The sequence below is a fragment of the Trichomycterus rosablanca genome, chromosome 21 (assembly GCF_030014385.1).
Source record: "Trichomycterus rosablanca isolate fTriRos1 chromosome 21, fTriRos1.hap1, whole genome shotgun sequence".
Lineage (NCBI taxonomy): Eukaryota > Metazoa > Chordata > Actinopteri > Siluriformes > Trichomycteridae > Trichomycterus > Trichomycterus rosablanca.
In genome coordinates this window covers 7,080,085-7,091,551 of record NC_086008.1, presented here as the reverse complement: position 1 = coordinate 7,091,551, position 11,467 = coordinate 7,080,085, and the positions used below count along the sequence as shown (strand labels likewise).

General features: G+C 37.1%; 1 protein-coding gene across 1 annotated transcript; it reads left to right on the top strand.

The window, feature by feature from the left end:
- lix1 (limb and CNS expressed 1) lies at window positions 1–9,865 on the top strand. Its single transcript, XM_063018022.1, has 6 exons — window positions 1–168; window positions 2,686–2,849; window positions 4,480–4,620; window positions 6,099–6,194; window positions 7,343–7,420; window positions 9,023–9,865. Exons 1-6 carry the CDS (start codon window positions 123–125, stop codon window positions 9,425–9,427), a joined length of 930 nt encoding a protein of 309 aa, XP_062874092.1. The 5' UTR covers window positions 1–122; the 3' UTR covers window positions 9,428–9,865.
- Window positions 9,866–11,467: the final 1,602 nt, after the last annotated feature.

Here is an 11,467-nt window from a genome sequence, read left to right as displayed (position 1 = left end):
CAAGGAGAACCCCACACACTTTGCCAAAACAGAGCTGAAGTTTGTAGTGGACAAAGTTCCTCATTGAAGAGCATGTGAGAGAATTTAAAGAAAGCTACTGCTGGAAATTTGGGAAGAGAGATATGGCGTCCATAACAGACTCAGATGATGACAGAGCCTTTAAGGACTGTAAGTACAACTAGATAAAACATAGAACATTATGGACCACGTTGGCAGGTTAATATTTATAATAGAAGTTATTTAATTAAACATATTATATTAATAAACATCTTTAACTGAAAATCTTGTAGGCCATAATCTTTGAAAGAGTATGTACTGTTATACATGTTATTTAAAATCAATATGAGTAGTAGTAAGTAAATACATGCACTGTTGCTTTTTGCAATAAAACAAAAGTACATACACAAAGTAGACATAAAATCAAACCCTATGGAATTTGGAGCTAATTGGAGTTTATTCATGTTGATAACAGGTGTCCCCTCCCAAAACATGTTTTTACCGGGAAACACTGATCCCAAGGCAGGAATACCCTGGACAGGGCACCATTCCACCTCCAATCCCCCCAGCAGCACATTTACATTTACATTTACATTTCCTTATTATTTTAAATAAAAAACTTTAACTGAGTCTGATTGGTCTAAAGATATAATCATTGGAGACACCTAAGCTCATTGGTTTTTCTGATTTTATCATGGAAAAATGGGTGAAACTATTTTTGTTAGTGGTATTGTAGTGGTTAAGGTACTGGAGCAGTGATCAGATTGGTTGAATCCCCACTATTGCCAAGTTGACACTGTTGTGCCCCTGAACAAAGCCCTTAACCCTCAATTCCTTGCATGGTATTTATTTATAAATGTGAATCACTTTGGGTAAAAGCATCTGCTAAGTGTCATAAATGTTGTTTAGCTTCACTAAAACAAAATTGAACAATACATTAACATAGTCCAACATAAGATTTAATACCGCTTTATCTGATTCAGGGTTAAATTCAGGGTACAATTCATTGGACGTAAGGTAGGGCAGTGATAGCTCAGTGGTTAAGGTACTGGACTAGTAATCAGAAGGTTGCCGGTTCAAGCCCCACCACCGCCAAGTTGCTACTGTTGGGCCCCTGAGCAAGGCCCTTAACCCTCAATTGCTCAAAATTGTGTTCAGTCATAATTGTAAGTCGCTTTGGATAAAAGCGTCTGCTAAATGCTGAAAATGTAAATGTAGGAAACACCCTAGACAGGTTACCAGTCCATCACAGGGCCAACACACACACACAAACACACACACCTAAAGGAAATTTTGTATCTTCAATTAACCTGACTGCATGTCTTTGGACTGTTGGAGGAAACTGGTTCTCCCAGAGGAAACCCAGCAGACACGGGGAGAACATGCAAACCCCACACAGAAAGGACCTGGACCGCTCCACCTGGAAATAAAACCCAGGACCTTCTTGCTGTGAGGCGACAGTGCTACCCACTGAGCCACTTTGCTGCCCTACTTATAAGATATTTATGATATGATTTAAATAAGGGCTTGACTGGCAGATGTTTTTATTTAACTTCTAGTTACTCGGATGTGTTGATTTATTCATCTGTCTGCTTATTTTATAACATTAAATAAATGATTTGCAATGTTTCATGACATTACAGGTGGAATATAGAAAGGCACATCTAAATCTAGATCTGTGTAATGCTCAGGAATCATCAAAAACATTCCTTTAATGCAATATAAAGTTAAAAGTTTTGCTGACTTATGTATTTGGTTATAAAAGGGTGTGTTCAGCATTCAGTGTTTAGCTACTCAGCGTGAGAGCAAAGCAGGTCAAAAACATGGGTGGTGCTCACTTTGGCTAGTTTTATCCAAATAAACACAAAGGTAGACAGTTCTGACTTAAACAGACAGCTTTTTAAAGTTTGTTTTATTAGATAAATAAGTGTTCTCTGGTGTTATGTGGATGTTGGATAGGTTTTACACTGCTGTCAGGATAAATGACAGGTTTGAGATGGAGGTAAATATTTTTAGTTTCAGTTATGAAGTCAGGTCTGTGTGGCACACCTAAAATTCAGCTGAGCTGGCAGATTTAGTGAAGGGTTAACAAGTAAAAAAGTAAAACCCATTTAAAACTCCTGTATACCCCCAGTCCACCATAAACCATGTGGGGAAAAAAGAGGGCGATTATGCACATAAGTAACACATTTAAAAAAACCCTGATGATATCTCTGAACTGTAGTTGGCTTCATTACACAGATTTTAACTAGTCCTGAGCCCCTAAATTGAGGATCATTTGGCCTAGTGCTGATAGTAGCTGGTACTTCTATGTTTTAACACCAATTTGTGATATTAGAATTTAGGTCTGATTTTGGGTGGTTTTGCACTTTCCTTACATAATGCCTTTTGATAAATATGTCTGATATCAAAAGAAAACACTTTTTGGTGGGAGGCTTCAAATACTCAGCTGTCCAAATACTCAGCTGTAACCACTTACTCAATTTTTGTCATCAGACTTTATACACATTTAAAACTTACAGCTCTTATCAGGGTAACAATCTCTAAGGTGATTTTCAAATGCCAGCAGTCTGCTTCATACAGAAAAATCTAATAACAATTGTAGTGGAACTTTTCATAAAGGCACCTACAGCGTATGTGGTTTTCTATAAATAAAAAAAAAAACATTCTTTTTGTCTGTGTTGCCAGTAAACGTTGTCGGGATGCTTCATCAGTTCTGGGAGCAAAAACAGGTAAATCATGCTATGGCTGAGACAGAAAACCTGGTGGTTTATGAATCCATTCCTTCACCCGGACCTCCATTCATCTGCTATGTCACCTTACCAGGGGGAAGCTGTTTCGGCAACTTCAAGGTAAATGGATGGAGTTCTACCACACACAGTGCAGTGAGAGTGCCGGTGCAGATGGTGAGGGCTGATGTCATTAGCTTAACTGTTCTCCATTTCCATGTCAGTCGAGAAAAGATTTATGGCAAATTAACCTCTGCTCCTTGGTTTGAGACCATTCCCATCTTGTCAGGTGGTTATGGGGATGGAGGCATATGTCAGTGTGGCCCGGTTGCTCAGTTTAGTCAGTTCTGTCAGCGCTATCCCTACTGTGTCAAACCAGGGCTAACAGGTGGTTCCTATTAGCCCAATTACTTAGACTAAGTGCAAAAAAAGAGTTCAGCTCAAGTGGAATGTAAGTTCTAGAGAACAGAACCTAAAAGAAACAAACCATGTTTTAGCTTAGTTTATTTTTTCATATTTTTAACTGAAAAGGTTCGAAGACCAAAATTGTTGGAAGACAACCACTTTATTCATGTTACATTCTTGTGTTATATACATCATCAATCATTTTAATATTAAGTAGTCATGTCCGGGATTAAGCTCAGTCAAATAAACATGATCAATAATATACAGTGCAGTTATCACGGAAAAGTGTCGAAGCCACTTAAAGTTAAGAGAACTATGATTAATCAGGGTATGTAACCCATATTGCAGGGTCTGAGTTATATGGACTGATCCAGAACTGAAAAGTAACATGTTACATTTACTCTGTTAAATTTGCCTATAGGGAAACAGTCACTTTTGGTATTTAGCTTTAGAAGACAAATAAGCACACAACGTCAGTAATGCCAAATAGTTGATTGGTCCTGATGCACAACTGAAACTACTGTATTATTATTATTTATTTATTTTTAACACAATGACAGTCCCTGTTACGCCATTATGCAACTACAATAACTTAATAAGTTAAAACAATTTTTGAATGATTTTGATCATATCATCAGCAACACTCATTCTGAAACATAAATCTGATTATGTGTAATGACCAATGTGCTACTTCAATAAATTTGTACTAGACTTATCAAGTGTTAATGGTCATCAATCATCAATGGTCATTATTACTTTTATTTAACAAAAAATTTGGACACTGCACAGCTCTGCTCAAATGCCTCAAAGCTCCTGCTTTGGGCCTCTGCTATTTGAAGAGCAGTAAGGGCCAGCTGCGGCCCTTTGGAGGAACTGAGAAACACCAGGGAGTTGAAACCGCTGTGCTAAGCTGCCTGTTTGAATAGCTCTCAACTCCTTTGATCAGCCCGTGGGCACAGGAGGCATCCATTTTGCCTGCCCTGCAAGGGTTTCCTTTCAATGGTCTCATTTCATACCCAGAAAGCAGTAGACTAACACCATAGATAGGTTTTCTTTACCCTTTTACTTCAGATCAAAGAAATGCAAGTGCAGCAAATGTCAACAGTTCCTTCCCCTACTTTACTCACATGTTTTGGCTGCCTCAGAGCAGATCTCAGCTCAGACAGCCAGAGACCCAAAGTCATAATCGGATTTATAAATCTACTGGCATGTGCCAGAGTGTTCTAAGTTAATATACCTTTCAGCTCAATCAAAGACCTAAATCAATTTTCGTGGAGAATGTTGAAATGAATATAGATACTGTTTCTGATTAATTCAAAGACATTTTCTGTCTGTCTGTCTGTATCAGTATTGTTACACTAAGGCAGAAGCCAGACGTGATGCAGCTCGTGTTGCTTTGATGAACTCAACCTTCAATGAGCTTCCCAGTCGGTGTATTACCCCAGAATTCATCACCTGCAGCATAAAGGAGGCAGTCATCACCACTGGTGTGAGTTTTAACAAACAATCTTCATATTTATCTACACAACAGCTTGGCAAATTATGAAAAAAAAAAAGGAAAAATCCAATTAAAAGTGTTGTAGTAGACCAACATAAGCAGTGACTCTATTTTGGATGCTAACAATGTGTGAACAGTAATGTTCAATTGAATGTGTCACACTGAGATTATGGTGATGTGATTAAGACGTAACCACTATGGGATTTTCCACCATCAAGGTCACAAACCGAGTAACCATTTGATGTAAGATCAGATTTTAGGCTATTACAGTCACAGCTTCACAATTATTGGATTTCTAAGTCTTCTTCTATAGTGCTTAATTCAATTATAGATCAAAGGGACAATTCAAAGTAAGCAATCTGAGAGCATTTGTAAAACAGAATTTCTACAGATCCTCCAGGCTAACACCACTGATTTTAATTGTGTTTAGGTCAGGGGACTTGAATGGCCATGGCAAAAGCATAATACCATAAACATCAAACCACTATCTTTCTTTCATACACAGAGAACTTTACATTTACAGAGGAACACACTATGCTCTCTGTCTTTCACTGCTTGTGTTGGCATATTGTCTAAGCAGCCAAGTACCTGCAGCCAATACCCTACAGCCAATTGTGTCTGTAGGGTGTCCTGCCAGGCCAGTGGCAACACTGAGACTCAAACCTGGGTTTCCACAGTGGTGGGCTGGGACCGCTGAGCTCACCCAAGTGCCCCTAAACACTAACTCATACACTCTGATAAAGTAGTCCTATTTCAAAAAAGAAAGAATTGTACAAATGTATAGTTTAATCTTAAATGTAATTAATTCAAATTTATAATTGCATTGTACAAACATTTGTACCAAAAAAACTTTCATTCCTTTATCAGTCCAATGGTTCCAGTGGAAATGTGTCAAAACTATTGTTCCTGAAAGTTATCCACACACTACTAAAGATGATTGCAATTGAGTTAATTCCTTTAATCATTAAGGTGATATAGAATCCCTATATAGAATACAGGATCTGTTCAATACATTATCCCTGAAAACTGAGTCTCTAGATCATTTTCTGTATAGTTCATGTTGATTCTTACTTTATTCAGTGTAAAATTTGCATATTCTGTATAAAAGGAGAACATTCAGTCTGTCTATGTTAAAGTGTCAGTGATTAATTAAGATCATTCCAAACCCTACAAAAAAGTCCTGTCTTTACCACCTAGAATAGACTTCCCAGCACCCTGCTAGGCTTGTCAGGCTTTACAATCTGTGGGAGTCATTGGTCATGGTGAGTTGTGTGTGTGTGTGTGTGTGGTCCCTTGTCTCTCAGGCAATTTCTCATTTTTGGACTTAGCCTTTGTTCCCAAGAAACAACTATGACTTGCTCTGATGACAAAGTAAAAGGAGTAGTAGCAGTGTGCAGACCTCCCCCTACATTGGTGTCTCTTTCGGCATGAGTGATTGCTAGTGTGTAACTCTGATTCACTGATCACAGGCTAGCATGGAGGACGCAGATGACCCAAGCACCAGTATAGGAACTTACTGCTTCATGCTCAAGTCCAACATAGGCAAAACCATGCTGGAATTTCAGGTGTGAAGTTAAACTTCTATATACAAATTTCCCAATAATAATTCATTTAAAACAAACATTTGTTATACAGTATTTGTAGGAAATTGTGATTTGTATTCATTTAAATGAGGTAAGGCATATTGTGTCTGTTTGTGCATAGAGAGCTTGTACAAATAGAATGCTGACAAATGTTATTTTATAATCAAACACTGTAAAGAAGCAGCAGGACCTCCTACAATACAAAAGTTTTAGCATCTCAAGCATTTTTCTCAGAGCATTATAATGTATTATTATTTTATAGCAAAACAACATAATACAATGCATTTCTGTCCCTGCTCTATCTATTTTATAGTATTAGGAGTTTTTTTCCTAGCCAGATACTGTAAAACAGTAGTATCAAGCAGTATCAAGTCTAGCACCATTGTCTAAAAATTATAACCACGTATCATCATCAAAATCGTGTGTGGGGTAATTAAAAACACACACACAAAAGTTTTGTTCTATAAATAACATAAAGATTTTAATTTAAAAACCTTAGAACAGTATTTATTGTTATTTCTTATAGCACATCACATTATATTGTATTGCCTTTCCTAAAATGTGCTGCATTTTTGCTTTTACTAGCAGTTTTTCTCTTTAACTATCTATTGACATAACTTCAGTGGCCGTGTCTAAATCCACTCCGCTTACTATTTTGCTAAAACTCCATCTGAGGTTAATTAACAACTGGATAGCTATATTTCTCTTACCCAAAGCAGAATGTTAGCATGGATGCTTTCCAAAATATACAGCTCAGTCTACTCAAAATGATGTATGCCATGACCTTAAGCAATTTCTTTCTCTTACATGCACCGCTAATTGGTTGAAAAATAATGGGGCTTCATGTATTGTGACAGATCCACATAATGTCTGCATTAGTGTTAATTAGTGTTAATTTGAAATGAAAACAAATGCTACAGCAGTGTAACTTTAGTTATTGATGGTCCAGTGTGCATAACAGAACCAGCTAAGCATACAGACTCGTTAAGCACTAGAGTAATGTTTTTAAAGTTTGTACATCTGTGGTTGATTACAGTCATTAGCTTGGTGAACAACCTCCAGTAAGATGTAATAAACCACTAATATGATTAACATTAAGTGACATAAAAATATTTTTCTTTTTCCTCAAGGAACTAATGACAGTGTTTCAGCTCTTACACTGGAATGGGACTCTGAGAGCTTTCAGAGAAAAGAAATGGAGCCGTCAGGTAACCTCTACTTAAATAAACTTAACTAAAACTATAATCATTTAAGTAAAACAGAAATTTTTATATTTATTTTTTAGAATTTTAACGTCATGTTTTACAATTTGGTTACATTCATGACAGAAATGGTAGTTACTCATTACACAAGATTAATCAGTTCAAGTATTTAATGTCAAACACAGTTATGGGCAATTTTGTATCTCCAGTTTACCTCACTTGCATGTCTTTGGACTGTGGGAGGAAACCGGACCTCCCGGGGGAAACCCACACAGGCACGGGGAGAAAGAACCCGGACCGCTCCACCTGGGAATCAAACCCAGGCACCGTGCCACCCCAAATAAAACAGAAAAAAATATTTCTGAGAAAAAAATTTAGAAACAGGTCCTCTTTTACTTAACACCGTTTATCTTTGATCTTGTTTTGTATTTGATTACAGTAAAAACAGTAAATGCTGTTGTGTTGCTGCTTACTCTATTTCCTAGTCAGAAATAATAATTAAAATTATTTTACTAATAAAAAAATGCCCTAAATACAAACTCCTGATCATTCCTGATAATTATTTATCTATTTTAATACAAAATAAAAGTAATTTAAGTTTCCAATTTGAAGATAAACTTAAGATAATGAAACATAATAACTGCTGATTTTATTTATTTTCTGGAGATTTCATGCTAATTAAATCTCTTTATTACTTTGAGTAATAAAGATAAAGCAGAATTTTGTCATAGTGAGATCTAGCAAAGTGAACACAGCTGATCTACATGTTTTACTAAATCTACATATTCAGTAAAAAATAGACCATTAAAAGGGATTCAATACTTTTTGGGGAAGTAGTTTATAATAACTTACATTTGTTCTTTCACACAATGTATCTGCCATTTTTTACATGCCAATTTATGGCAACAACCCACAAAAGTATCACTGAAGGAATGGTATTTATTTTAATGAAAATGTAAAAATGTATACATTAACAAATTCTTGGTTGTTTTTCATTCATTCATTTTATCCAAAACAGCATTCTGTATTTTCTTTAAGGTTTTACAAACATCTTTAAAGTATTCTTATTATAAATCTTTAAAAAAAAATCTGTTTTCTGGGCATGTTAGGATTTAGTCATGTTTATGCCATTCCCACATTTGATTGAAATGCACCAAGACCAATCAGTGAGAAAAGTCCTTTTCCCTTTTAAAGTTGTGTTTTACCATTATTTATCTAGATGTAATTGATAATGTATTCAGAGACCCAGTTTATTCTATGATTATCTACATGATCTTCTATTGGCCATAGTGGGCTAAAATAGACATATGACCTCAAAGTATACTAAAATAACAAAAACAAAAGTGGCTGAACACTTGTTAACTTTCACCTTTAGTGATTTTGGATGTCTTTTAAATTTGTACTATTATAAATGTTTTTTTTTGTCCTTGAAAACTATGCATACACCAAAGATGCAGTTCACAGAGATTAGGTTAATAGTGCAGAAGTTAACTTATTAGCAATTTAGGCAATGGACCTGTTTGGAAAAGGTCTGGCATGTTTAATCTCCCCTGTGCCCACTGTGTGTGTGTGTGTGTGTGTGTGTGTGTGTGTGTGTATTTGGATCAGGAGGTAATTAGCTACTACTCGGAGCGACGCCTGGATGAGTGCATGCGCAGCCACATGGCTCTGGACTGGCTGCAAAAAGAGAAGCGAATGCCTGGGCTGCTATCACGTGATCTGCAGCTTGCACTTAGAGAGCTGGCACAGGCACGACAGGCTGGCCGAGAGCTGCGCTTCTACAAGGAGAAGAAAGAAATCCTCAGCCTGGCACTCAGTCAGGCAAGCACTGAGGAGCTACAGGCTTACTGTGAGGAGGAGGAGGGCGAGCTGGAAGCATCCTGGAGAAGAGATACTACAATGGAGCATCTAAAGCGTTACAGTCATGATCTGAACAGGAGGAAGTTTAAGCCATCAGAACACCACCAGTTTTACTATATGGACAGTGGGAGTGACAGAGAGTCAATAGGATGAGGTGTGTGTTGGGTTAGAGTAAAAGGGACCTTTCACTGAGTAAGACTGAGAATATTCATTTATGAATCTCTATTTTTGGACCAACATGGTGATAAAACCGGTCCTTAAAAATTGGCCAATTTTATTTTGGTATTTGGTGACTTTAGTCTTCGAGTTAGATCTTGTACTTTTGTACATTTTAAATCTTTTAAAGTGCTGGTAATAAGCTGGGGAAACATCAAGTGCAAGCTTCATTCACAAGCTAAACCCCATAGACTATGCATTCTATTATTAAGAGGCATATAATACACAGTAAAGCTATATTACCAATAAATGGAACAAACCTACCATTCTGTAGTTATCTGTAAAGAAATCTGTAGTTATCTGTAAATAAATATCTTCAATGGCTATGGTGATCAACCTACAACCCCTATCCCCTGCCTTTAAAATAAATTTAATTATATGGTTTTCTAGATTTTTTTTTTTTTTTGTATTTTATTTATGCATTTTCTCTCATTTTATCCCAATTTAGCGTAGTCAATTTGGCTTCCGCTGCTGGGTGATCCCTGATTGCAGTCGAGGTGGGTATATTGCTGCTCACGCCTCCTCTGACCCACGCGCAGCCCTTAGCAGAACCCTCTGTTTACCCTTGCATTCTGCACAGGCGCCTCTCTATCTGCTAATCAGGGTCCTTACACAGCGTTTGAAGCCCCACCCACATAGTCGGGTCATCCCCCTGCAGGCAATGCCAATTATGCCTGCTAGATGGCGCCCAGCCGACTGGTGACAACGTCGAGTTTTGAACCAAGGAGTTCCGAATCTTGGCTCTGGTGTGCTAGTGGAATATCCCGCTGAGATGTGTATTCTTTTACAATATGAAATCTGGTGCTTAATCTGGCCGCTTAAGGTCAACATTATATGTGGGCCTGTATTTGCAATGAAACTTGTTGTGACCTAATTTTCGATTATTTTGTTCATGTTAAACACAAGACAAGACTTGTGGTGCAATTAAAAATAACACATTGTTTGCCTTATAAACTACATAACACTTACCCAATAGCATGTGGTGGTGTACTTCCAATGGTGGTGTACTAAGCTGACACATTTTTTTGTACAGTAGAATATTAGAAGCACTGACAAAAGTCAGAAAATGCATCAGTCCTGAAATGTTAGACTTGTAACCAGTACTTAAAAATACATACAAATGAAACTAGTGTCCACAGTCACCATAGTTACTCTTTGCTACTTTTGCTTGTGGTTGTTCTACTGTACTGCCAGTAGATACACCACTATCCCTTTCGTTTAGATCATAAATATCTATTTATTTGATTGATCCTCACATAATTAGGTCATGTTTTTTAGGTTGCCAATCAAACAACAGGAGTTTAATGAAGGTGGTGCAGTTTTGGCCCCTTAAATATGCACATACAATACAGTACTTGTGTTCTACACCCTTGAAAAAGACATAATGAATACATTCACTCTGGTCTCTGTAGACTTATATTGCTTATCTGGGCTTTTGTGAAATTTAAAAATGACTGCAGCTAAATGAGCTCCATTGAAAATCGTATTTATTCAGCAGAAAACATATTAGTGGACGTACATTTAGAGTAAGTGCTTTTGAAGTGTAGGAGCAGCTCTCTAAAGTTCTGCAGTAGAAAGTTATAACTTGCTCTGTGCTTAGCAGAGACCTGCTTAATTGCTCTGGGATTTTAAAGGGAATGTACAGACATTATGTTATTTTTCCACTGACCACATGGAGGCACCATATCCTGTCAATGTGTGATGCTGTTTTTTGGTAAAAATAAAGATGACATCATATAAATGTTTTAATTTATTTTTTATTTAATTGTATTTTTTTGTCAAAGTAGCTCCACCTAGAAACAGGGGGCACAAAGAAGGACAGAGAGCCAATCCATCATTCACTCACATGTACTTACAACAAAGAGCAATTGAGGCTGTGAGAAGAAACCCTTAGACCCGTACAAATGGTGGGAAAAACGGAAACTAAAAACATTAACTAAAGGTGAGAATTAAACCCAGGTCCTCAGGACTCATCTC